Source organism: Microcebus murinus, chromosome 2, assembly GCF_040939455.1.
Source record: "Microcebus murinus isolate Inina chromosome 2, M.murinus_Inina_mat1.0, whole genome shotgun sequence".
NCBI lineage: Eukaryota > Metazoa > Chordata > Mammalia > Primates > Cheirogaleidae > Microcebus > Microcebus murinus.
In genome coordinates this window covers 19,642,609-19,670,533 of record NC_134105.1, presented here as the reverse complement: position 1 = coordinate 19,670,533, position 27,925 = coordinate 19,642,609, and the positions used below count along the sequence as shown (strand labels likewise).

Genomic DNA, 27,925 nt, shown 5'->3' with positions numbered 1-27,925 from the left:
TCCATGTGGCTGGGGGGGGGGGGCCCTCCCCTGGGGGGTGTGGAGGGGCAGAGCTCAGGTGATGATGCCAGCAATGAGGAGCAGCTATAAATACGGATGAAGCTTCACTGGCTCCCATGCAGCTCACCTCATGCTTCCTGCTGTGTGTCCCCCCCTTCCTAAGTTTCATGGAAGATAATTTTTCCAAGGTGGGGGAGGGGTAAGGAAGGGGGCGTGGCTGAGCTCTGCAGCCCAGGGGTTGGGGACCACAGATTAGGATATTAAAAGATCCACCCTATTTCTCCTGTAATATGCAGCACTAAAAAAAAAAATCCAGTGAATCCCAATACATAAATACCCAAATGAAACTCAATCAACTCTTTTCTCTTTTTTTGGTGGATTTGGAGACCCTTGGAATAGCTACCTTGGCAGCCGGTTGGCATCTACCAGCACCCTCAGGACATCTTGACATCACTTAAGTTATACCCTTGACACCAGGTCCGTAAATTTATTCTGCCCTTCCCAACAGTGCCCAGCACATAGCAGGTGCTCCCTTAAAAAAGCAGGGAGTATGTAGAAAACAAGTGGCCTGTTTTATAAAACTCTAAATTTATTCAAAGTTTTAAAAGATTTCACTCTCCCCTCCAAAATATTTTACAATTTAAAAAAATCAAAATTATTTTCTATTTTCTCAGCCACTGTACAAGTTGCTGTTTCCTTCTTGGGACCAGCCTCTTCTCCTCCAACCCTCTTCCCCTTCCCGCTCAATATTGCTATAATTTTGCTTATAAAACCCTCCATCCTCTCTCACCCCATACCCTGTCCTGCTCTGTCCTACCCTGCCCTGCATATGTGGCTTCTTTGAGGTTTCTGGCCCTTAGCTGCAGGTGAAGCCAAATAGATGGGCAGATATAAGCACTGCCTGAGGGGCAGGTGAATGCTTTGTGCTTCTGGGAGAACCGCTAGTTGGCTTTCTTCTCAGTCAAATGGAGGATCATTCTGTTTTGCCCCATGGACACTTAATCAGAGCCAAAAATCTGGCTTGGGTTTCCCTGGCTGTGCAGCCCTGCCTTTTCCCCAGATTCCTTCAGGCATGGGTTCATGACAGCTGGTCTGATGACCATACCATTTGTCTGCCAGTGGATTGTTAGGAACAGGAAAGGGGCACATGACTAGAGTGGAGCTTGATGGAGACCCAACTTCTCAGAGTGTGGGCACCAAACTCCCAAGCAAGGAAGTTTTGGTTTCCTGGTAGGTAAAGCCAGGGCCAGCCAGGAACATGGAAGGTAGGGAAATGGGAGCAAAAGTCAAACCACATAGCTCCCTGGTGAGCAATATTCCTTCTGAGAAACCTCCCATCCATCCCCCCATCATCCTGCAGGTCCCAGGATGATTCCAAAAAGGAGGAAGAAAAAGAGGAAAAGGATTCTGTTCTGCTGATGGGAAAAAGGCAGATGACACAGTGTTCAGGGCTGGGGAGAGCCTGCTGGAATCTTCCCTATTCTGTGGGGGATGCTATGGGGGCCAGGCCCACAGAGGCTTCATCAGCTCTGGTCCTTGTTCTTGACTAGTAAGACTGTATGCTGGCCCCCACTGGAGACAGATAGGACCACACGGTTCTCCAGCTGTTTGCCCGTCATCTCCACAGGGCTCCAGGCGTCCTCATCCTGCCCTGTGCCCAGCTGGTAGTTGGTGCCCATGCCCCAGGCAAAAACACGACCTGCAAGGGAGAGAAACAGGGACAGCTATCTTCAGGACATCTAGCCCCACCTTTTTGTAGCATGAGAAACCTGGGACATGGGGGTGAATTGTGGCCTTGGCCAATAGCAGCCTGACAAGGTCCCAGCCTCTTAGAGAGTTTAGGGAAGTTGGGAGATGCCAAGGAGATGATGGATAAAAAAGAACTTTGTAAACCAGAGACCACAGTCCTTACACATTGCCAAAGGTTTCTCCCTGCTCCTAGGCATGGCATTCAAGGTCCCCCATAACTGGCTGCTCCCTCAGGCCCTATGCCACCCTGTTCTCAGGACCAGCCCCCTCTGAGACTGTGCTAGATCTTCTTCTACTTGGGGCATCACCCTTTGCTTTTCACAAAGGACTGAACCTTTGAGGTGCAGTGCAAGCTCCACTTCCTCAAGAAGTCTTTCCAGATATTCTCAGATCGACGACCTTTGCCAGCCACAGACTTCTAAAGAATCTCCACAGCAGCCCCCCTGACCCACTCAGGCTGTGGAAGCCACTTGTTCACATCCTCCTCTGCTATGCTCGCCAGGATCCTGACTACTGAGCCTTGTTTTTCCTGATACGATTCTAAGTGATTCTAAGTGCAACTCCCTGGAAAGCTGGCACACACAAGCTGGTACGGAAAGGGGTGGCTGCAAAGGAGAGTGCAGAGAAGCCTGGGGTTAGGAACCTGGAAACCTCGCTGCAGGTCCCATTGCCTCCCTGTGTCGCTCTTTGCTGTTTTTCTCCTCTGCAGAACAATATAACCACTGTTATTAAAATACTTTGATAAAACATAAAATGAGTAAACAAAGCCAGAGCTTGTGAGAATCAGGAGCAAATGCCATCACAAACACCACTCTGCACGTCAGCTCCACCTGATGGTGGACATTATAGCCTGCTGGGAAGTTTGGTAAGAGTCACCACACCCAGACCCCCACCAGACCGAGCGTGGGAGCCCCACTCACCATCTTTGGTCACAGCGTACCCCACAGAGGCGCCACAAGCCACCGAGGAGACGGTGGGCAGCCTGGAGATGAGGGTGGGTATGCTCTTCTCCTCAGCACCCTCCCCAAGGCCCAGCCGCCCGTACTCAGCCCGGCCCAGGCTGTACGCTTTCCCTGTGGGAGGAAGGAGAGAGATGAGCAGTAGCGGAGGGTGTGTTCCAGGCAAAATGGGCGATAGGCCAGGTGAGTCCCCAAGTCCAAGGGAGCTTGTCCCCATGCCCAGGGCCATCAGAAGAAGGTCTGCAGTGTCTCTTCCCAGTTCTGGGGGAGGCCTAGGAGAACCTCCATATAGGGCCCTTTTGTTTGTTTGTTTGTTTTTTGAGACAGAGTCTCACTCTGTTGCCTGGGCTAGAGTGCCGTGGCATCCGCCTAGCTCACAGTAACCTCAAACTCCTGGGCTCAAGCGATCCTTCTGCCTCAGCCTCCCAAGTAGCTGGGACTACAGGCATGCGCCACCATGCCCAGCTAATTTTTTCAATATATTTTTAGTTGGTCAATTAATTTCTTTCTATTTTTTCAGTAGAGATGGGGTCTCGCTCTTGCTCAGGCTGGTTTCGAACTCCTGACCTTGAGCGATCCGCCCACCTCGGCCTTCCAGAGTGCTAGGATTACAGGCGTGAGCCACCGCGCCCAGCCTCCCATAGGGCCCCTTTGAACTCACACTTGGAAGGGAACCAGGACTCTGAGGGGAAGAGGGTGACCCTCATGGACCCATGTTTGGCACAGCCCATGAATAGGTCCCAGTTCCAAGCACCAGGGTCTCAGGAATCTGGCTAGGCCTGGGCCAAGGGAACACTCCACCCCCAACCTAGAGAAGAACCTGGAGGCCCTACCTTCTGAATCCATGCAGACTGTATGGTGCTGGCCACCAGAGAAGCCCACCCAGGACTTGGTGGAATTCTTGAAGGATGTTAGGTTCTGGGGTATGAAGCAAGATTCTGTGCCTTGAGTTCCTGGGGGAAAGGCGAGAATAGATCTGTCAGGGTGATGGTGTTCTGGGAGCTGCCCTTCTCAAGCTCCACGCAGTGAGGCCACCCCCATCAGGAGATGGATATTCTCACTTTACAGGTGACAAAACTATGGCTCTGAGGAGTTAGATGACCCTTCAAAGGGTGCACAATGAATGACTGGTAGAGCCAGGACTGGAAACCAAATTGCTGCTCATGCCTGATGCTGAGCTTGGGACTTACCAAGCTGATGGTAGTTCGAGAGGCCAAAGCCATATACGTGGCCCTCACGGGAGATGGCGAAGGTAAAATAGGCACCACAGAAGGCATCCTGGAATTTCACATGGCCTCGGCTTCCCCTGGATTTCAACATCACACACTTAGGGACCAGGAGTCGCTCTGTAGGCAGAAGAGGAAGTCATGGTTAGTGACAGACAGACACACCTGGCCTCTTTTCTCTCTGCCACTGAGTCTGTTTCCGTTGCATTACAAAAGCCCTTGGAGGGAAGCTAAGCAGGGACTCTTATCCCGATTGTATAGAAGAGGAAACTGGGGTCAAGAGAATACAAGTGTCTTGCTCAGAGTCCCACAGCCACTACAGGTAACATTTACATGGAACCTACCATGTGCCAGACATTCTTCTAATAAATCCATTTAACTTCACAACAACCTAATGAAGTGGGTTTGGAGGTAGGTAGGTTTAGGGGTGAAGAAACTATGTTCAGAGTCCCACAGCTAGTAAGTGGCAGAACCAGGATTCAAACCCAAGGTCGTCTGTCTCCAAAGTCTGAGTTCTTAACCAACACTGCAGGTCCACCTGATGCAAGCTGGAACACAGAGAATCCCTCCTGCCTTTGGTCTTTGTCGGGGTGTGGCTTGCCAACTTGACCTGCTGGAGGTATCAAAGTCACCTACCAAGGCCCTGCCGGCCACCACGGTTGGCAAATAACTCAGGCACGCGGCCCAGCTGGCCCTGCTCCCCGCAGCCCAAGGTGTAGAGGTCACCGTCAACTGTGAGCATCACCAAGTGGTCATTTCCTGAGGGTGAAAGCAAGGCAGTGATGCAGGGCTTGTCTATAAAGCCCAAGGCTGGGCCAGCCTCAGAACGGGGTTCTCGGTCTCCTGCCCACAGCAAGTGCCCCCAGACTCACCTGAGGCTACCTTCACCACAGGAGCTTCCAGCTGCACCTGTACAGGCACCATGCTCTTCTTCATGGGTTCCAACAGCCCGATTACACCGTTATTGTCCTAAAAGGGAGGGACGGAGCACTTACTGGCCAGTCCTGCCTGCTCTGTACCAGTCTAATCCAGACTGGCAGGCAGCCACAGAGCTGTCTGGTGAAGGGCAATGGTACTAGCTGGGTATGGAGAGGCACACAGGAGCCAGGCTACATTCTGAAACATTTATGAATGAAATCCTATGTGGTCTGGGATTTGCATTAAAATAACCAAGGAGTGGGGTAGTGGATGGGAGTGGAAATAAACAAGTCTGGCCACATGCTGATAATTGTTGAAGCTGTGTGGCAAGTAGATGGGAGTTCAATTATTCTGATTACTTTCATATGAGTTTGAAATTCTCCATAAAAATTTTTACAAATAGCCCTGATGAGGAAATACCTCATCAGATTCCTTTATTTTTGACATTTCAAAATAAATTAAATGCTAAAGTTCCAAAACAATTTTAATGCTGAATCTGTTTTTTAAACTACACTCCCCTGCCTTGGAAACTCTGAGATATCTGAGGTGTGATCATCCCTGCCTCCCTGCCCACCCAACTCTCTGGGAAGGGTGGAAGAGGGCTGGAAAGGTGAGGGGGACGCTGAAGGCAGGGAGATGGGCGAGGACAGCAGGCTTCCTGGATCAGCCTCAACCCGGGAGCATCCTTGACCTATTCCTTGCCTAGGAAATACACTTCATAATGCCAGAGTTAAGGAAGCAGCCAGTGACCTGGGTCGGGCCTCAGCTCTACCTGTGGGCTTTCATCTCCTCAACAGTAAGTACAGTGGGGGCATGGAGGTGGAGTATCTTTGGGGCCCCATCAGTTAATTCCACTTGCCAGGCCCCATGCAGTCTTCCAGACCCAGCCTTACCCGGAAGGAGCCCCAGAGGAAGACACGGCCGTCCTCAGTGAGGGCTGCTGTGTGACTGTCTCCTGCTGACACCTGTACCACCTTCTCTTGCAGTTCCACTTTCCCAGGGACCGTCTCTGAGCCCTCAACTGATGTGTCCCTTCCCAGGGCACCCTCGTCATTGCAGCCGAAGGAGTAGACCTGTGCCGAGGATACCCCCATTAGTGCAAGGTCTGGCCTCTCAGCTCATTCCTGTTTAGGCCACTCCCTGCTTGGCCAGCCAGCCCCATCTCCACAGCAAAACATGTGTGGCTCAAAGGTTCTGCCCCAATCCCCCGACCCCAGGCCTTGTCCAATCCTGTGCCAACCCCCACAACCTACCTGGCCATTTTTGCTTAGACACACGGTGTGCATGCCCCCAGCCTCCGCCTGAACGATATCCTCTGGAATGGACACCATGGCTGGCCTCTTCCTCTCCATCACATTCTCACCTAACCCCAGCTGGCCCACGTCACCCTGGCCCAGTGTCAGCACCAAGCCTGGTTCTGTGCTGTGGGACCTGTGTGAGACTGAGGGGTAAAGAAGACAGCCCTGAGTGTGCAGGATGACAGCAGAGAGGAGAGGTCAGTTCATGGGCTCTGGGATCACACAGACCTGGGTTCAAGCCCCTGCTCTGCCACAGACCACCAGTGTGACCCCTTCCAAGCCTAAGTTTCCTCATCTGTGAAATGGGGATAACAAAAGTTCCCATCTCGTAGGGTTTTTGTGAAAATTAAAAACTGAACACATTAATGTGAGAGGGAGGAAATGGAAACAAGGAGACATTCAATACTGTCCAGTGAATCGTGGTTGGGAGGGTAAGAGGACAGTGAGGACATAAGATGGTTTTCCTAATTAGCTGTAAGTTATTAGTAAAGAGCCATGGCACCAGCAGTCAGATAATAATGTCTACACTTTACTGACTGCTTTACTCTCCTACTTCTAAATTGCTTTGTGATCTCTCAAATTATGCTTAAGACTTTTGTTATTTAGGATCCCAATTTATATGGAAGGAAACGGAGCCTCCTAGAAGTTCAGTAACCTTCCCAGGGTCATAAAGCTAATTAGCTGGGTTTGCCCTGAAACCAAGGGAGACCATCTGGGTCAGAGCACAGTCCTCAACCTCCAACCTAGGCCTTCTCTACCCCCGGGCTGTCATTTTCAACTCCTGGACATATTCACAGAAGAAAACCATCCCCTTCCTCCCCTCTCCGGCAGTGGACCAGCAGCTGAAGAGGAAAGGGCAGGAGTGAGAGCGGACAGAGCCACCTGCAGACAGGTAGGCACCAACCAGTGGGCCGCATTGGGCCTTCTGCTGGCCAATGAAGGCCGCCCGTGGCCCCGGACAGCCAATGGTGTCCAGCCCCTCCCCCCGGGGGTGTGGCCACAGCTGCCAGGGCCGCTGCGGCTGCGCAGAGGGTGCCCTGGGCAGGGAGCCACCTGGTCGAGTTTTCTGGTGAGGAGGGCTCGGCCCGCAGGCACCTTGGCGGGAGCGGGCGCCAGGAACGCGGCGGGAGGTAGCAGCCCTCGCGCCTGCAAAAGACAGACACTGTCTGAGCTTGGGTCCACACTCCCTCCTCCCAGCCTGGGGTGGCTCTTCCTTCTCTCCTCCCTGTCCTCCTCCAGGGTCCCAGATGAGAGGAAGCCACAGCCACCTCCCTTAAATGCCGCCAGGACATTATCCCATTTAATCCTCATAACAGCCCACAGAGGTTGGTGCTGCTCTCTCCTTTATTTTATGAAGTGGATAATCCATACTCAGATAGGTTAAGTGACTCAACCATGGTTACACAGCTAGAAAGTGGCAGAGCCAGGACTTGAACTCACTTCTGGAAGTCAGTGGTCCTAACCATAATGCATTACTGCCCAGGGCAAAGCTCTAGGACCTAGTTTTTTTTGCCAGTACTGCCTTTTAGATGAGTCTCGGCCCCTTTCTGATTCCCCAAGGGTGGGATTCAATGAGCTATGGGAAACCCTTCAGCTAGGTGGCGTCCCTGGTCATCCAAGCCCCTCAGCTTCAACAGTCAGGGAGGAAGGATTCCAGTCCCAGATTCTCAGGGCTCCAAGAGGCTGCTGGCACCCAACCCAGAAAGAGGAGAAGGCCAACTTACCCTTCACCTTCTTGATTTTGGGGATGGCATCTTCTGGGGGTGATCTTTTCTTAGCTATGCGCTTGGGTGGCATTTTTGCGTCCTGAAAAACCCAGTCAAATACTACGTGTCAGAAATGGCAAACATTTTCCTAATTGGCAATATTTATCAAAAAAAAAAAAAACACCTAAAAAAAAAGCAAAGAGGGTCGGGCTCGGTGGCTCACGCCTGTAATCCTAGCACTCTGGGAGGCCAAGGTGGGCGGATTGCTTGAGGTCAGGAGTTCAAAAACAGCCTGAGCGAGACCCCACCTCTACTATAAATAGAAAGAAATTAATTGGCCAATAAATATATATAGAAAAAATTAGCCGGGCATGGTGGCGCATGCCTGTAGTCCCAGCTACTTGAGAGGCTGAGGCAGGAGGATTGCTTAAGCCTAGGAGTTTGAGGTTGCTGTGAGCTAGGCTGACACCATGGCACTCACTCTAGCCTGGACAACAAAGCGAGACACTGTCTCAAAAAAAAAGCAAAGAGGAATTGCCAGCAATTCAACTTTCCAAAATTTATCCCGAGAACAGAATAATGCATGCACCCACAGATTAAGTTCTGCAAATATTCTCTACTGTATTCTTTATAACATTATAAAAAACAAGAAAAACAGAGCAACCCATGTGCTCAATAGTAGTGGACTAGTTAGATAATAATATATGGTATATTCATGATAGAACAGTATGAAGCCATTATAAGTGATACTTTCAGGGATGAAAGTATCACCATTGCCAAGTTAAACAAGCAGATTAGGCCGGGCGCTGTGGCTCACGCCTGTAATCCTAGCTCTTGGGAGGCCGAGGCGGGCGGATTGCTCAAGGTCAGGAGTTCAAAACCAGCCTGAGCAAGAGCGAGACCCCGTCTCTACTATAAATAGAAAGAAATTAATTGGCCAACTGATATATATACAAAAAATTAGCCGGGCATGGTGGCGCATGCCTGTAGTCCCAGCTACCCGGGAGGCTGAGGCAGAAGGATCACTCGAGCCCAGGAGTTTGAGGTTGCTGTGAGCTAGGCTGACGCCACGGCACTCACTCTAGCCTGGGCAACAAAGCGAGACTCTGTCTCAAAAAAAAAAAAAATAAATAAATAAATAAATAAACAAGCAGATTGAAAAACAGTCCATCATCTCATTTTTGAAAAAAAAAAAAGGCATTACACACATAAAAATATGTGTAGATAAATGAGTGGAAGAAAATATATGCAATATTAACAATGGTAACCTCTAGAAAATGGGATTATGGACAATTTTTGCTTTTTTCTTTATACCTTCCTATATTATTAATATCTAAGATGTTTGACAAGGAGCATTAACATGTGTTTTCAAATTCTTTAGTCTGCTTTAAAAAAAAATTAAAACATTGAGGAATAACATTAAGTGAACCATCCCTCATAACTCTCTCCAACCTTGAGATAACCACCATAACTTTGGTGATGCATTATTGTTATGATCAGAGAGGGGAAAAGCTGTTTTCATTAAATGAAACCAAAGTAGGCTGGGCACGGTGGCTCACGCCTGTAATCCTAGCAGTCTGGGAGGCCGAGGAAGGTGGATTGCTCAAGCTCAGGAGCTCGAGACCAGCCTGAGCAAGAGCGAGACCCCGTTTCCACTAAAAAATAAAAAGAAATTAATTGGCCAACTAAAAATATATAGAAAAAATTAGCTGTGCATAGTGGCACATGCCTGTAGTCCCAGCTACTTGGGAGGCTGAAGCAGAAGGATTGCTTCAGCCCAGGAGTTTGCGGTTGCTGTGAGCTAGGCTGATGCCATGGCACTCTAGCCTGGGCAACACAGTGAGACTGTCTCAAAAAATACAAAATAGGCCGGGCCAAGTGGCTTACGCCTGTAATCCTAGCACTCTGGGAGGCCGAGGCGGGTGGACTGCTCGAGGTCAGGAGTTCGAAACCACCCTGAGCAAGAGCGAGACCCCATCTCTACTATAAATAGAAAGAAATTAATTGGCAAACTAATATATATATATATATATATATATAAAAATTAGCCGGGCATGGTGGCACATGCCTGTAGTCCCAGCTACTCGAGAGGCTGAGGCAGCAGGATTGCTTGAGCCCAGGAGTTTAAGGTTGCTGTGAGCTAGGCTGATGCCACGACACTCACTCTAGCCTGGGCAACAAAGTGAGACTTTGTCCCAACAACAACAAAAAAAATATACAAAATAAAATAAATTAAAAACAGTCAAGCTGCCTAAGCCTGGGGCTTCCAAACTCTAGTCTGTGAACCTTCTGGAATGACCCTGTGCTTTGCAGCTATCCAGATGCAGAAGTGGTCTAGCATGTGGTGGTCAAGGGCATAGCCTCTGGAGCCAGAATCTGAACTACTTTCCAGCTGACCTTGGGCAGTCATTTAATCTCTTTATCATTCAGTTTCCTCCTCAGTAAAATGGGGATAATGGTACTTATACCTTTGTAGGATGTGTAGGATTTTAAGTGAGCTAATAATGTGAAAATTCTTACATAGTAAGTGCTCAATAAATCAATACTGGTGTTAGTACAGTGTCTAGAGCCTGCCCTAGGCAATACTCAGGCACAGCCCAATCTGGGAAGCAGAGATCTAATCTAAGCCACCTCTTCTTCATTTATTAGATGAGGGACAAAGACGCTACTACCTAAGGATACAAATGGAAGGAGAACTCCAAGAGCCCTTCTCAGTCCTGGCTGTGGGCCATCCCAGCACTTCCTGCCTCATTCATTCCTTCCCCTAAGAGCCGCAGCCTCTCCAGCTCTCCCCTCCATGGGACATAAGCACAAGACCAAGCACTTTTATGCTGGTTACCCTGGGGCAGGAGAACAAAGTACTAAAGATGGGAAAGTAACCAAGGACCTAGAATCCTGCCAAGCCTGTATAGGCTGAGCTTCTGCAGGTTGGGACTGGCCGGGTTCTGACTCTGATGAGATGGCAGTTCTGAACTTCATCCAACTTTTTCCTCCCAGAGGTGGGACTCCTCCCCTCCAACCTGCCTCTTTGAGACCCCTCTCCTAGGGCGACTTCTGGGGCCCCCTCTCTTGGAGCCCCAGAACCTTGTCCACGAGTAAAAATTTAAATAAATATTAAAAAAAGGAGAGACACCTCTCCTTACACTAAAAATGCATGTTCTTTGGGATGAGAGGGAATTGGGTTTGCCTTCCAGGGCTGTGGCTTGCTCACCCCTATCCTTGTCACCTTGGCTGGCCAGCAGCCTTAACCTCTCTGAGCTGTATCTTCATCTGTAAAAGGGGAGGCAATGACTACTTCTCAAGCCTGTCATCAAGACTGAATGAAGGCCTGGCGCGGTGGCTCGCGCCTGTAATCCTAGCTCTCTGGGAGGCCGAGGTGGGCGGATTGCTCAAGGTCAGGAGTTCAAAACCAGCCTGAGCAAGAGCGAGACTCCGTCTCTACTATAAAATAGAAAGAAATTAATTGGCCAACTGATATATATATAAAAAGTTAGCCGGGCATGGTGGCGCATGCCTGTAGTCCCAGCTACTCAGGAGGCTGAGGCAGCAGGATCGCTTGAGCCCAGGAGTTTGAGGTTGCTGTGAGCTAGGCTGCCGCCATGGCACTCACTCTAGCCTGGACAACAAAGCGAGACTCTGTCTCAAAAAAAAAAAAATAGACTGAATGAAATGTTTGTAAAGGACTTCACAGTGCCAATCACACAGCAAGTATTCAGTATATGGCAGTATTCATTCATTCATCCCATAAATATTTACTGAGTGTTTACTACTACTGCTTGGCTTTGGGCCAGGAGGTTGAGCAAGGAAAAAGGAGACTAATCCTCTCCTTAATCTCATGGAGCTTACATTCTAGTAAGAAAGAAAAAAGCCAAAATTATTACAGCTTGTACCATGTGATATGACAAGAGAATAACTTGGGTTTGCACAACAATGTGAATATACTTAATGCCACAAAACTGTACACTTACAAATGTTTAAAATGGTAAATTTTTGTTATATGTTTTATCACAATAAAAACAAAAAGAGAATAACTTGGGATAGGGGAAGAGAGTGGTCAGGGAGGTAGCATTTAAATTAACACCTGAAATATAAGAAGGGAAGACCAGGGGAAAACATCCCAGCCAACAGTGCAGTGTGTTTAGGAGCCCAGGGAGGCCAGTGGAGCTCGGGTTGCGGTGGTCAGTCAAACGGGACAAAGCAGGCAGGGGCTGGATCACCCAAGCCTTGTAGGGAAAATACTGAAAAGTTTTAGGTAGAAGAATGTTTTCATGAGATTTGCATTTAATTAATTTACTTTTGGGGGACAAGTCTCACTCTGTTGCCTGGGCTGGAGTACAGTGGTGTCACCATAGCTTACTGCAACCTCAAACTCCTGGGCTCAAGCGATCCTTCCTCCCCCACCTCCCAAAGTGCTGGGATTACAGGTGTAAACCATTGAGCACTGCCGAGATTTGCATTTTAAAAAATTGTTCTGGCTACTGTAAAGAAAATGGAGGCCAGGTGCGGTGGCTCACGCCTGTAATCCTAGCACTCTGGGAGGCCGAGGCAGGATCGCTCAAGGTCAGGAGTCTGAAACCAGCCCACAGCCCAAGCAAGAGCGAGACCCTGTGTCTACTAAAAATAGAAAGAAATTTAATTGGCCAACTAAAAATATATATAGAAAAAGTTAGCTGGGCATGGTGGTGAATGCCTGTAGTCCCAGCTACTCGGGAGGCTGAGGCAGTAGGATCGCTTGAGCCCAGGAGTTTGAGGTTGCTGTGAGCTAGGCTGATGCCACGGCACTCTAGCCAGGGCAACAGAGTGAGACTGTCTTAAAAAAAAAAAAAAAAAAAAAAGAAGAAGAAAATGGAAAGGACTAGAGTGGAAACAGGCAGACTTTTTAGGAGACTATTGCAGGCAACCAAGTGAGAGATGATAGTGACTTGATTTGCTCTGAGGCAACAGAGAAAAGTATATGAAATAGATCAATTTAGGAGACAGACTAGATTTGCTGGTGGATTAGATGTAGGGAATGAGGAAGGGGGAAAAAAATCAGGAATAACTTGATCATAATAAAAATATGGGGGATCCCTGGCTGACCTGTCCAGGATCTCCCATGAGCTTGGACAAACGCAAGGACACCCAGGCTTGGGCTTAAATAACTAGGTGGATGGTAGACTTCCATTTAGTGAGATGGAGAACACTGTGGAACCAACAGGACAGGCGAGGCCTGGAGCCTCATTTTACCAGGTGTTTTCATTAAGTCCAAAGTGCTTGGGAGCCATCCGAGAAAGGATGTTAGGTAGGCAAAGTTAGATGGGTTAGAGGTGTGGGATATAACAGATATCCTCTTGTTTTAGGTAGATGGCTGTGCTCCACGGCAAATATCCCATCAACTCATCACAAGGATCTATAGCAGTTAGCTGGGCCCAGGGGAGTGTAGTAGCATGGAAAAGTACTCAAACAAGAAGTCAAGTGAAAAGCCAGAAAACAGAATTATGTCAGCAAGTCTGGTGTTGATGCTGGAATGACCTGTGAGCAGAGCCTGGAATGTCGTCAGACAAGAAGGGCTATGTGAGGTGGCTGGTACCATGGGGGCACTAACAAAAAAATCTGTCATTGTGCACCGGAGCTGACCCAGTCAACATCACCTTAGCCACCTGTTGGCTAATGTCCTGGAGCATCTCATTGCAAGCTGGCCACAACACTCCCACTCTACAGATGAGAAAACTGAGGTGAAGTATCTTGCCAAAGTTTTAGAAGAGGAAGCCAAGATCTCAACCAAGTTAGTCAGACTCCAGAGCTGGTGCCCTTGAGTGTTACAAGAAATTGATTCTGCCTACTTCCTCCCCTAGGAAAGACTGCACCTAGCAATCTTGTCCCCATTGGTGCAGAATAGAAAAAAAAAGGATAAAAAAAAGAAAACACAAAATTAAAAAAAAAAAAAAGACTGCGTCTTGTCTCTGATCTTCCTGCTTCCCACCCCATCTCATTCCCTAGGTCATTCATGATCTTTCCAAACCTCAAACTTGACATAAGCTGCTTGCCTGCTCAGACTCCTTCGTCGTTCCTTCTGCCCAGTTGATAAAGCCCACATTTCTCAGCCTAATACCAGAGGCCGCCAGGGTCTGGTACTGACAGAATGTCTTGCTTCATTCCTCATCTGTCCCATCCTCCCTTCTCTTCCCACAATTTGTCAGTCACACCAGGCTGGACTGCTAACTGTCTTCTCTCCACGCCCTTTGCATCTCTTTAGCTCGAATGCCCTTCCCATTCCTTATCCCACTGGAAAAGCTTCTACTCCTGTCTCAAAGTCACCTCCTCTGGTAAACCTTCTCTGAACCCTCCTCCCATCCTAAACTAATCATTCTCTCCCAGAGAAACTGGGACAGGCATTTGGATCATGACTTTTAATTTACATGCCTAACAACTATACCACTCTACTTCCTAAAATACGAGCCCCTTGGGGGCACTGGCCACTCATAGTGTCTTCCATATGCAAAACCTTTTACTTCTCTTGACAAGCTAAAGAAGGGGGCACTATCACTCCTATTGCACAGTTAAGGAAACTGAGGCTCAGAAAGGTAACTTTATTTGCCTAAGTTCACACAGCAAGTAAAGGAGAGCCAGAAAAAGAACCCAGGTATATCAAATTGATTTAAAAAAAAAAAAAAGGAAAATGAACAGGTCAGGTAAAGGCAGACCATGATCCAGGCAGGGACGAAGGCAGCCTGAGCAGGCCCCCCAGCACCCCCATGAGCTCAGCCAAGTACAAGGAGCAGAGAACAGAAGCCAGCTGAGAGAGGATGGTGAGACTAGAGAAGAAACACTGAGGCAACTAGGGCCTGAGGGAGGCTACATGACAGATCCACTGAAAAGTATGGGGAAGGACACTGGGTACAACTCCCTGCTACAGTGGAGAGAGCACTGGCTCAGCCCTACAGACATAAGTTCTCTTTTGCCCCAGATTCTTCACCTGTTCTAGGCCCTGCACTGGGCAGAGGGGAGGAGAGGCTACCTTCTAAAAGGTGGAGCCCTGTGCGCGAGACCTGCCTATCCTCTGCACAATTTAGTCCTTTGTACAGACTCCCTAACTGCCCTGGGTGTGTCTCTTGTCCAGCCGTGAATATCTGGGACGGGAATCAAGTCCTCTTTTGTCCTTGTGTTCTAGCCCCTGCAGCCTCAACATGGCTTCCATGTTCAAGGAGCTTAAAATCTGGGAGAAGAGTGAGATACAGTCACAAATAAAAGTCAGATACTGTGTCAACTTCCACTAACAGGCACTCATGGTGTGTCAGCCTCTTCTAAAATGCTCATACCCGTCCTCCTGGTGGTGGTGGTGGGGGGTGATCACCCCAGGTTTACAGTTGAGAAGAGGCTCAGGGAAGGTGCCCCAGGCCATACAGAGGTGGGATGAAATCCCAGGTTTCCTGACCACATCCAGCAGGGTCAGAGCAGCCTCACTCCACCTCAGTTTCCTTACTTGTTGAAGGAAGGGGGTAGGCACACCAGACTAGACAGTCCACCAGGAGCTTGGTGCTCCTGCTATGACCCCCTGTGACCTCACCACAGCTTCATTTCTGCAAAGGGAGACAGGCACAGCAGCTGTCCCCTCCCTCCCCCAAGCCAGTGGCAGAACTTGCCAGCCAGACTCAGAAGCTGAAGAATGTCTTTGTGTAGAAGGTCCCCAGGAGGGAAGGGAGGAGAAGGCACATGTGTCAACAAACATTTGCTGAACTGCTGTTATGCCAGGCACAGAGCTGGTATATTTCACACCAGGAGTTCCTCACCGGGATCCCCCCACACCTCCGTGTACAAGCCGTGCCTGGGCCTGTGCATTCATTTCTCCCATAAAGGGGCCACGGCTTCCACCAGATGTTAGACATTCCCCACATGCTTCTTACTTTCATTTTACAGATAAGGAAACTAATCTCAGAGGGATTGAGTGGGTCGCTCAAAGGCACCTGACTAGAAGTTGCAAAGATGAACAGAACAGGATTCCTGCTCTTGGGATGTCTTTGAAACATGAGCTTCAAAACTCATGAAAAACGAACTCCCAATTCATCTCTTTAAGCTCCACTCTGATGCCCCGCTTGGGTGAAACCTTCCCCGCCCCCCACCTTACCCAGTGTCCCTTGGCCTTGCACACCAGCCCTTGCTGTATCTTGTTACTATCCTCCTCCAGTCACTAAAAAATCTGGGGTATCCCGGACCACAACACTCACCTATACCTCCCTGCCTTTGCTTGTGCTGCGCCCTCTGCCTGGATCAACCCTAACCGCACCACCCCCAGGCTGCCTGAATAACTGGTCCTTCAAAACCCCGTTCAAGCGTCACCTCACTGGAAAACCATCCCGTAACACTCCACACACTCAACTTCTGCTAGGGCACACAAGTCACTCGTGGTCGGAGTTCAATTAATATCTGATGAATGAATGACTGGCCTGCAGCATCGCCCCAGGCTCCAAGTGCATACTTTGGTGATCACACCAAGGCAAGGATGGGGGCTGGACCATAACAGCGGGTCACATGAGGTCTCCCCAAGGAGTCCCGGAGTACCATAAAGGCCAATCGGGGCCCGCCGTTCTCACCACTGTCCCCAAGTCCTGCAAGAGCGACACGGAATAGACAGCCAGCAAATAATTTGCTGACAGACTGAGCTGATGCGGAGTTCACGGCACACCGCACCAACTCGTCAAAAGTCGTCATCTGGGTGCCTGTTGACGCTGAGGTTTCTTTCCCTGCAGAGGACCCCCCTCGCCACCCACCCTGGAGCTCCCAAAGCACACCCTCTCCCGCATAGGGTTCCCTCCCTGCTCTGCAAACCGCTTTCTCCAAACGATTGCCGGACAAAACCACCTCCCTGCTGCAGAAACGCAGTCCCCGCCCGGGCGGCCGCCCCAGCCCGCGAGCCGCGCAGGTCTGCGCGCCGGGGCTGGCGAGGTCACCGCGGCCGCGCGCACCGCCCGCCGCGCTCGGGCCGTTTGAATCTCCCGCCTGCGCGGGCGCCGAGGGGCGGCGTAAGAGCGCGGCGGCAGAGGGGCGCACTGCCCCAGCTCCGGCGAGGCGGGGCCGGGCCCGCAGCCCGGGCGCCCCGCGAGGCCGGGGGCTCGCGCACCCGCGCCGCGCCTTCCTGCCGCCCGCTTCACGTGGGGCCGGCGCCGCGCGACACAGGCGAGAGCCGACAACGACCTCGGCCCGCCGCGGACCAGCCAGTGCTCCGGCTGTGGCCGCCCCGCGCGCTGCCTTCCGCCCAGACCCTCCGTGGGTCACAGGCGCGACCTACCTCGGTGCAGGACGGCCACCAGGAACTCCAGCGCTCGCCGGCCGGGCCGCGAACTGCCCCAGAGCATGCGCTCTGCAGGCCTCCGGCCCCGACCCCGGGCGAGAAAGGAAAACAAAGAGCCCAGCGGCTCCTGGCGGCCACCCAGGGAAGTGCAAGTGGCATGCTCCCTGGCTAGGGAGCTCTGGGCCAAGCTCCTCTGTCCTGGGTATAGTGGTTGTGTATTTTGGAAACCCCAAATCAGGACAAAAGGACGGACAATCAGAAAGATTACTTGAATCTGGTTTTGTTTAGGAAAATATGGTGCGGTAGGGTCTGTACAGATAAAAAAGATACTGATTTTCCCTGCCCTCAAAAGAGGGTCTCCGTGGAGAATGAGAAATCAAATTATCAGCAACCACACAGGGCTATGACAAGGGTACACATAGGGTCATCTAACTCAGCTTGGGACTTAGGAATGGCTTTCCAAGTTAATGGCAGGGCATCCTAGGAGAAGCGGCCCTGCAATGACAGGGAGCCATGAGAACTCAGGGAGGTCGTGGAAAACTGCCAAGTAGACTAGAGCTACCCCTGAGTGTGACAGGGTCTTGGGTGTCTAGGGAGTCTGGCCTCTTTCCTGAGGCAACTGAAGGGAACTACAGAAGGGATTTGAGCACAGGGATGACCTGTGCTCAAATGAGGTGACCTCTCAGGCCATTTCATTGTGTCTGGGGATTGTGTCTAGCACCCTCTGCAGAAGGTATTTTCTCCATTCAATGTGGATTCTGACTCTGAAAGTCATCGTATCGCACCGGAACTACCTGAACTCTAGAGGGACACTTTTGATGCATGTTTCGCAAGCTGAATTTCTTCTACTATGCAGAACCCACCCCAGAGCACTTCCCTGTCTTCAGAGTTTCTTACCTCTCCAAATTTACTTCTGCCTCCATCTTGTATTCCTCTTTTGGATGATATACTGTGAAACTTCTCCAAGTTGTAACCCTGGGATCTTTAATCTCTCTGCTGTCTTCTCCAAGATCTTACTCATTCACGTGGCTTAATGTAATTATAAAAAGTGATTATTATTATTGCCTATTTTGTAAAACCCTCTATTTTAACTACAGAAACACATTCATGTCCAGGAGCTCATCTGTTCCTCACAAAAACCTCATGATGATTGGGAAATAAGAACAATGAGGTTCAAAGAGCTTAAGCAAGTTTTCTGGGTCATCACACGGGTGGTGGAAGGAGACCTGAACTCTTGTTCAGGGCTAGGCCAAAACGTTTGAACTGACAGGTCAGTCCATCTGGGCTGGTTCTGAGCTCCACTCCCAGTTGCAGTTCTACATCTCTACCCAGAAGACCCAACACCTTAAACTAAGAGTCCAAAATAAAACTCAGGACTTTTCTAGGGTTCTAGACTCCATTCACCTACTATATCATTCCAGCCAAGGTTAGGGCTCTCTGAAAAGTACAGGTTCAAACCTTGACTTCTTTTCTTTTTTCTTTTTTGAGACAGAGTCTCACTCTGTTGCCCTGGCTAGAGTGCCATGGTGTCAGCCTAGCTCACAGCAACCTCAAACTCCTGGGCTCAAGTGATCCTTCTGCCTCAGCCTCCCGAGTAGCTGGGACTACAGGCATGCACCACCATGCCCGGCTAATTTTTTCTATATATATTAGTTGGCCAATTAATTTCTTTCAATTTTTAGTAGAGATGGGGTCTCACTCTTGCTCAGGCTGGTTTAGATCTCCTGACCTCAAGCAATCCACCGGCCTCGGCCTCCCAGAGTGCTAGGATTACAGGCATGAGCCACCGCACCTGGCCTTGAACTGGGTCTTAAAATACATCAAGAATTCAGCTAAGAGACCGGGCACGGTGGCTCACACCTGTAATCCTAGCACTCTGGGAGGCCGAGGTGGGCAGATTGCTCAAGGTCAGGAGTTCGAAACCAGCCTGAACAAGAGTGAGACCCCGTCTGTACTATAAATAGAAAGAAATTAATTAGCCAACGAATATATATAGAAAAAATTAGCCAGGCATGGTGGTGCATGCCTGTAGTCCCAGCTACTCAGGAGGCTGAGACAGGAGAATCGCTTGAGCCCAGGAGTTTGAGGTTGCTGTGAGCTAGGCTGATGCCATGGCACTCACTCTAGCCTGGGCAACAGAGCAAGACTCTGTCTCAAAAAAAGAAAAAGACCCAGTTCAGTCTCTACCTCCTCCATGAAGTCTTTAGTGGCCCTACTTATCTTTTTCTTCTCTCAACCAAAATATTGATTTTAATTTTTTTGCACCCTATCATTGTTTTACTTATTGAATGTGAACTCTAAAAAAGAGAACAATTAATTAAACCTGACCCAGATGATAGAAGTGAAGGACATTACAACAACTATTGTTAACTGTGTTCTGTATGTTCAAAAAGCAGAGATGGGTGTGGTGGCTCACACCTGTAATCCTAGCACTCTGGGAGGCCGAGGTAGGAGGATTGCTTGAACTCAGGAGTTTGAGACCAGCCTGAGTAAGAGCGAGACCCCGTCTCTACTATAAATAGAAAGAAATTAGCCAAACAACTTAAAATAGAAAAAAATTAGCTAGGCACGGTGGCGTGTGCCTGTAGTCCCAGCTACCTGGGAGGCTGAGGCAGGAGGATCACTTGAGCCCATGAGTTTGAGGTTGCTGTGAGCTAGGCTACACCACAGCATTCTAGCCCAGGCAAGAGAGTGAAACTCTATCTCAAAAAAAAAAAAAAAAAAAAGAGAGACATGGAAGACATAAAAGTCTGAAAGTGAACTTTTCCACATGAAAATTATAATATCAAAGATAAGCTCAATTAGCAGAAAACTTGGTTCCTAAACAAACAAACAAAAAAAAGATAAGCTCAAGGTCAGGAGTTTGAAACTAGCCTGAGCAAGAGCGAGACGCCGTCTCTACTATAAATAGAAATTAATTGGCCAACTAATATATATAGAAAAAATTAGCCGGACATGGTGGGGCATGCTTGTAGTCCCAGCTACTCAGGAGGCTGAGGCAGTAGGATTGCTTGAGCCCAGGAGTTTGAGGTTGCTGTGAGCTAGGCTGATGCCACGGCACTCACTCTAGCCTGGGCAACAGAGTGAGACACTGTCTCAAAAAAAAAAAAAAAAAAATATATATATATATATATATATCGAAGATGATACTGTAAGGATGGGATTAAAAATAGATTGGTCTCTGTAAAAATGTCTAGATTCTAGAAAAAATGAGAGAGAGAGAGAAATAGATTGGATGGCCAGGCGTGGTGGCTCATGCCTGTAATCATAGCACTCTGGGGGGCCGAGGTGGGCAGATTGCTTGAGGTCAGGAGTTTGAAACCAGCCTGAGCCAGACCCTGTCTCTACTAAAAGTAGAAAGAAATTAATTGACTAACTAAAAAATATATATACAAAAAAATTAGCCGGGCATGGTGGCGCATGCCTGTAGTCCCTGCTATTTGGGAGGCTGAGACAGTAGGACGCTTGAGCCCAGGAGATTGAGGTTGCTGTGAGCTAGGCTGACACCACGGCACTCACTCTAGCCTGGGCAACAAAGTGAGACACTATCTCAAAAAAAAAAGAAAAGAAAAGAAAAAAATAGATTGGATATTGCAGAAGAAATGATTAGTGAACTTGAAGACTTAGCAACAGAAACTATCGAAAATGAAGGACAGAGGCTGGGTGCAGTGGCTCACGCCTGTAATCCTAGCACTCTGGGAGCCCGAGGGGGGGGGATTGCTCGAGGTCAGGAGTTCGAAACTAGCCTGAGCAAGAGAGAGACCCCATCTCTACTATAAATAGAAAGAAATTAATTGGCCAACTAATATATATATAGAAAAAATTAGCCAGGCATGGTGGCGCATGCCTGTAGTCCCAGCTACTTGGGAGGCTGAGGCAGGAGGATTGCTTGAACCCAGGAGTTTGAGGTTGCTGTGAGCTAGGCTGACGTCACGGCACTCACTATAGCCTGGGAAACAAAGTGAGACTCTGTCTCAAAAGAAAAACAATAAAATAAAATAAAAAAAAAATAAAAGAAGGAATTCTTAGCAAAACTGTTTTCTGGGCTGGGCACAGTGGCTCATTCCTATAATCCTAGCACTCTGGGAGGCCGAGGTAGGAGAATCGCTCAAGGTCAGGAGTTTGAAACCAGCCTGAGCAAGAGCGAGACCCTGTCTCTACTAAAAATAGAAAGAAATTAATTGGACAACTAAAAAAAAATAGAATAAAATAAAAAAACTGTTTTCTGGCCCAAGATTGTAACATCAACTCTTGCTGGATTCTGGAGATGAGAAGTATGACAAAAAGAAAAGAAAAATATAAAATAAAATAAAAAACTTTTGCTGGAATTTCCAGCCTGCCCTGCAGATTTGGATTTGCCAGCTCCTATAATCCTGTGAGCCGGTTCCTTAAACTCTATCTACTCATCCATTCATCCATCCACACATCCTGTTGGTTCTGTTTCTCTGGAGAACCCTGACTACCACAAGATCTAAGAAGCTCAAGGAAAGCAAAGCACAAGAAACAAAAGGAAAACTACAAGGTATGTCATCATTAAATTTCTCAAAAGCAGTGATAAGTAGAAAATCTCAAAAGCAGTCAGAGAAAAGACATGTTATATACAAAGGAACAAGACAAGGATACGATGCCAACAAGATGACACTGGAGCAATATCTTTAAAGTATCCCAGCAAAATTATATCCAGTAAAGTATATGTAGCAAAAATATCTTTCAAAAGTGAAGGTGAAATTAGGATATTTTCAGACATACTAAAGCTGAAAGAACTGATGACCAACAGACCCATACTAAAAGAAATGTTAAAGGAAAACCTTTGCATTAAAGGAAAGTGATATCAGATGAGAATTTGGATCTACACAAATGAATGAAGAACACTAGAAATTTAACTATATGGGTAAATATATAATATTTTTTATTTTTAGAAAGTTTAAAAAAGATAATTGCCTGTTTTATTAAAAATACAGTCGACTCTCTGCCTCTGTATCCTCAGGTTCCACATTTGATCTGATCTGCAGTTTGTTGAATTCAAGGATGTGGAACCCACAGATAGAGAGGGGTGACTGTAATCATGTCCTGTGGGGTTTTAAAAATTTATATTGACACGAATCAAAAGAGATATTTTGGGTTTTATAACATATATCAAAGTAAAATACATGACAACAATGTCAAAGACTGTAGGGTGAGAAATGAAATTACTCGATTTTAAGGTTCCTACACTATAATAAGTCAAGTGGTATAATATCAATTAAATGTAGACTATCATAAATTAAGGATGTATACTATAAACCCTAAAGCAAACACGAAAATAATAAAGAGATATAGCTAGTAAGCCATGAAATGAAATGAGAGAAAGATACTAGAAAAGGAGGACCAAAAAACCCAAATGAGATCAAAAGAAAACAATTAGCGGCCGGGCACAGTGGCTCACGCCTGTAATCCTAGCACTCTGGGAGGCTGAGGCCGGTGGATAGCTCAAGGTCAGGAGTTCGAAACCAGCCTGAGCAAGAGCGAGACCCCATATCTACTAAAAATAGAAAGAAATTAATTGGCCAACTAAAAATATATAGAAAAAATTAGCTGGGCATGGTGGCACATGCCTGTAGTCCAGCTACTTGGGAATCTGAGGCAGTAGCATTGCTTGAGCCCAGGAGTTTGAGGTTGCTGTGAGCTAGGCTGATGCCACGGCACTCTACTCAGGGCAACAGAGTGAGACCCTGTCTCAACAACAAAAAAAGGAAAAAAAAAGAAAAGAAAGCAAGCAAGCCAGAGTGATTATATATGTGCGTGTGTGTATATTTTTTCTAGCATCATCAAATATCAAGCAATGGTGTGGCTATATTAATAGACATTCAAAGCAAAGAATATTTAATGGAGTTCAATCAAGAAGCATAATCCTAAACATATATGCAATTAAAACAGAGCTTCAAAATATGTGAAGCAAAAACTGCTAGGAGAAATAGGCAAATCCACAATTATAGTTGCTGATTTTGGTATCCACTCAAAAATTGATAGAGCAAGTAGGTAGGAAACTAGCAAGGACACAGTAGACTTAACACTTTCACCCAATTTGAACTGACATTTATAGAACATTTCACCTTTCTTCACATTCCACCTTGTTTTCTTTAAAACAACAGCAAAGTACCCATTATTTTTAAATGTATTTGAAACATTTATCAAGATAGACCATATTCTAGGTCATAGAACAAGTCTTGGTAAATTTGATAGGATTTAAGATATACAAAGCATATATTCAGACTAAAATGGAACTAAAGTAACAGAAAAATCTTTCAAAAATTCTCAAATATTTAAAAAGTAAAGCAGCCCATAGATTAAAGATGAAATCAAAAGGGAACTTGAAAATATTTTTGAACTGAATTAAAATGAAAATACAACACTCCAGAATTTGGGGAATATTGTTAAAACAGTATTTGGAAGAAATTTGTAGCAGTAGATGCCTATATTAGAAACAAAGAAAAGTCTCAAATCAATGATCTCAGCTTCTACCTTAAGAAACTAGAAAAAGAAAATAAAACTAACCCCAAAATAAAAAGAAAGGAAATAATAAAGATTGAGACAGAAATCAATGAAACAGAAAACAGCAAAACAATAGTCATCAGTGCTTGCTACATGTCATGCACAGTACTAAATACTGAATTACATATGTAGTTCCTGTCCTTTTTTTTTTTTTGACCTGGAGTCTTGCTCTGTTGCCCCCGGGGTAGAGTGCAGTGGCGTCATCCTAGCTCACTGCAACCTCAAACTCCTGGGCTCAAGCTATCCTCCTGTCTCAGCCTCCTGAGTAGCTGGGACTACAGGTGTGTGTCATGATGCATGGCTAATTTTTCTATTTTTTAAATCCTCACTTTTGCTCAGGATGGTCTCGAACTCCTGAGCTCAAGAAATCCTCCCTCCTTGGCCTCTCAGAGTGCTAGGATTACAGCTCTGAGCCACTGCACCTGGCCTGCAGTCCCTGTCCTTGAGGATCCTCCAACTAGTAGGCTAGATCGATGTCAAATAGAAAATAATCAGATGGGAATACTAACGATCATGAGGAATTCTCAAGGTTCCAGTCCTACCTTCAAGGGCCAGTGATCCCATTCATGTGCTAAGTGGGGGAAAGGGAGGTGAGAATGATGGTTAAGAGTTCAGGCTCTAGAGACCAACAGACCTTCAAATCCTATTCTGTATGACCTTAAATAAATAACCTAATCTTGATTGTTTTCCTTATCTAGCAAATAGATTGAATAATAGTCCCTGCATCAGGGACTATTATTATAGGGCTGTAATGAGGATTAGAGAATGCCTACCCCATGGTAAATCTTCATCAAATTTAGAGTACTATCAAAATATATGGCCGGGTGTGATGGCTCATACCTGTAATCCTAGCACTCTGGGAGGCCGAGGCGGGTGGATTGCTCGAGGTCAGGAGTTCGAACCAGCCTGAGCAAGACCCCGTATCTACTAAAAAATAGAAAGAAATTAATTGACCAACTAAAAATATATATACAAAAAATTAGCCGGGCATGGTGGTGCATGCCTGTAGTCCCAGCTACTCGGGAGACTGAGTCAGTAGGATCGCTTGAGCCCAGGAGATTGAGGTTGCTGTGAGCTAGGCTGATGCCATGGCACTCACTCTAGCCCGGGCAACAAAGTGAGACTCTGTCTCAAAAAAACAAAAACAAACAACAACAAAAAAACAAAATATATGGGTTCCATCCATGTCTTTGTGCATGGGAAAGACATGCACAAAGACACTAAGAGGTGAAACAGGAAAGTGTGGCCAGGAAAGGACCCTTGCTCTTCAGGAAACTGTACCTACTTCCTTTAGTATTTTCCACACAATCAAGTAAAGTTAGGCACATAGGTTTATAATTCATTGCAACTGAAATTGAGTTTTTATGGTGTAGTGCTTACTACACTAGACTAACACAAAAGTTCTGTGGTTTATTTAAGACAAGGTCTTGCTCTGCCACCCAGGCTGGAGTGCAGTGGCACAATCATAGCTCATCATAACCTTGAACTCCTGGGCTCAAGCAATCCTCCTGCCTCAGCCTCCTGAGTAGCTAGGACCACAGGCACATGCCACTACACCCTAATTTTTTTAGTTTTTGTAGAGATCTTTAGCTATGTTGCCCAGACTGGTCTTGAATTCCTGGCCTCAAGTAATCCTCCTGCCTCAGCCTCCAAAAGTGCTGAGTTTACAGGTGTGAGCCACCACACCCAGTGGTTTAAGCCAGATGAAAATATTAATATTTCTTGAGGTGTGATATATAGGTAGAATATTGGTTCTATAGTCAATGACCTTGGCACAGATGCATGTTCTGCCACTTTCTGGCAGTATAACTAGGGCAAGTTTCTCAAGTCCTCCAACCTGTTCCCTCATCAGCAAATAGGCCCAAAGAAAGCACCTACCTTACAGAGGTGCATGAAGGATTAGATGAAATAATGTATATATAATCTCATCACAGTGCCTGGCTCAAAGTTAGTAGTATATCATAATGTGGCTTTGTAGTTCAAGTCCTGGTTCTGCTACTTAATATAGTTAGGTGATGTTGAGCGAGCTACTAATTCCTCAATCTCCCCCTTTCCTCTTCTAAAAAGGTAGGGTTTAATAGATAATTGAATAGTGGTGGACTTTTTTCATTCAACAAAATGTATTCGATACAACAACTCTGTTGAGAAGTCGCATAAAAATGTTATTTAACAAGTTCACGGTATTTATGTGCTCGAGATTATAAGTTTTACAAATATTAACTCATTTTATCTTCATTACAACCCCATGAGTTAGGTACTTTTATCATCCTCATTCTATGGATGAGGAAATTAAGGCAGGGAGGTTAAGTGATTCACCCAAGTTCTCATGGACAGCAAGTCATAGTATCAGCAATCAACCCAAGGCAGTCTTAACTCCTAAGCTTGGCAACAACCAGTATAACTGTCTGACTACAGGCAGAAAAAGACCAAAAGGGCCTGTTTGGAAACAAAGTCTGAAGGCAGGCAAGCTGCAAGAAGTTTAGTAGAGTAGGACTTAGAACACCTGCTGACAGCTTTCTTTTTTTGAGAGTCTCGCTTTGTTGCCCAGGCTAGAGTGAGTGCTAAGGCGTCAGCCTAGCTCACAGCAACCTCAAACTCCTGGGCTCAAGCAATCCTGCTGCCTCAGCCTCCCGAGTAGCTGGGACTACAGGCATGTGCCACTATGCCTGGCTAATTTTTTCTATATTAGTTGGCCAATTAATTTCTTTCTATTTATAGTAGAGACGGGGTCTCCCTCTTGCTCAGGCTGGTTTCAAACTCCTGACCTCAATCAATCCGCCCGCCTCGGCCTCCCAGAGTGCTAGGATTACAGGTGTGAGCCACTGCGCCCGGGGCCCTCAGGCTGGTTCTGAACTCCTGACCTCCCACCCACCTAGGCCTCCCAGAGTGCTAGGATTCCAGGTATCAGCCGCTGCGCCCCGCCATAATTCTTAAACTACAACTTGGAGGTCAGGTGAAAAATGCATGTTATTTCTGTCCAGCATTGGTATTACCCAATCCCACCCTGAGAATGAGTTGAAAACTCTTAATTCCACTGCTTGTTGGGGGAAAGCTACTATTCATATTACTGAACATTTACACTTCAGAGATGGTTTCCATTTAACCAGCTCCCACCTTCACACACCATCTTTTTTTGAGACAGTCTCACTGTTGCCCAGGCTAGAGTGCCATGGCATCAGCCTACCTCACAGCAATCTCCTGAACTCAGGAGATCCTCCTGCCTCAGCCTCCCGAGTAGCTGGGACTACAGACATGCACCTTCATGCCTAGCTAAGTTTTCTTTGTTTTTAAGTTGTCTAACTAATTTCAATTTTTTTAGTAGAGACCGGGTCTTGCTCAGGTTGGTCTTGAACTCCTGAGCTCAAATGATCTGCAAGCCTTGACCACCCAGTTACGATTACAGGTGTGAGCCACCGGCCTAGCCGATCATCCTCCAGGCTCTTAAGACATCCACAGGGAAGCCAAGTGCCACAACTAACCACTCAAAATCCAACTTTACCCATAACCTTCTGCCTGTGCCCAGTGACTTCTAAATGGCCTAAAGGCTGTTCCACATGCCCCTACCCAACATTACCTTCCAGATGGTTTCCCACTAGTCCCCATCCTTCAGGGCCTTAGTTTCCTACATTGGCAGCCAGTGCCAGGTGTTTGATAAGGCCTCCATTGTGACTCAACTCTGTCACATCATGAGGCAGGCCAATTCTTAGGTTCAACTGCATTACTCAGAGGTAGCACCAGACTAACCAATATACCAAGTGTGGAATTTACACCAAACCTCCCAGTCCTGCTTTCCTATATGTTGTGGCAAACTAAGATAGGTATATGCATAGCAACTAATTCTGTGTTCAACCCAGACCATGTCCAGCAAGAACACCCTTAAATGCACCGCAAGCGCCTGCCTTAATATATACCTTCCAACCTATTAAGGGAAATCACAGCCAGGTTCTTACTGAGCTTAGCACCTAACAGGCATTTTCCCAGGTAACAAACAATTGCCATCATAAGCTGATCACAGACTAGAATCACAGCAACTCTTAGTGTTGAACCAATCAGGCTGCATGCAGTTTTCATAAGCAGTACAATTCAAACTAAACCTCACAGCATTTATTTCCATATATAAATGAAACACACATAGCCATCTTTAATTCATGTAAACACTGGTTTAATATACTTTAGACAGGTTGTTAGGCAAATTACAAATAATTACATTAAACAAATATCAAAACCAAAACACCCCCCATGTGACATGTATAATAGCTTGTTTCCGCAC

General features: G+C 47.0%; 1 protein-coding gene across 6 annotated transcripts; it reads right to left on the bottom strand.

The window, feature by feature from the left end:
• Nucleotides 1–1,392: 1,392 nt before the first annotated feature.
• Nucleotides 1,393–27,319, bottom strand: RCC1 (regulator of chromosome condensation 1). 6 transcript variants are annotated; one of them, XM_075995787.1, is made up of 13 exons: nt 27,230–27,303; nt 24,496–24,579; nt 18,022–18,153; nt 7,875–7,956; nt 7,204–7,296; nt 6,106–6,293; nt 5,746–5,925; nt 4,807–4,903; nt 4,571–4,693; nt 3,899–4,054; nt 3,542–3,661; nt 2,670–2,822; nt 1,393–1,699 (listed from the first exon to the last, which is right to left on the bottom strand). In XM_075995787.1, the coding sequence occupies exons 4-13, from the start codon at nt 7,945–7,947 to the stop codon at nt 1,524–1,526; spliced, it is 1,359 nt and encodes a 452-aa protein (XP_075851902.1). In that variant the 5' UTR covers nt 7,948–7,956; nt 18,022–18,153; nt 24,496–24,579; nt 27,230–27,303; the 3' UTR covers nt 1,393–1,523. The 6 variants fall into 6 exon arrangements, with proteins under 6 accessions (XP_075851902.1, XP_075851899.1, XP_012606225.2 ...); XM_075995784.1 differs by having other exon boundaries at nt 24,496–24,582; nt 27,230–27,296; XM_012750771.3 differs by lacking the exon at nt 24,496–24,579 and having other exon boundaries at nt 27,230–27,319.
• Nucleotides 27,320–27,925: the final 606 nt, after the last annotated feature.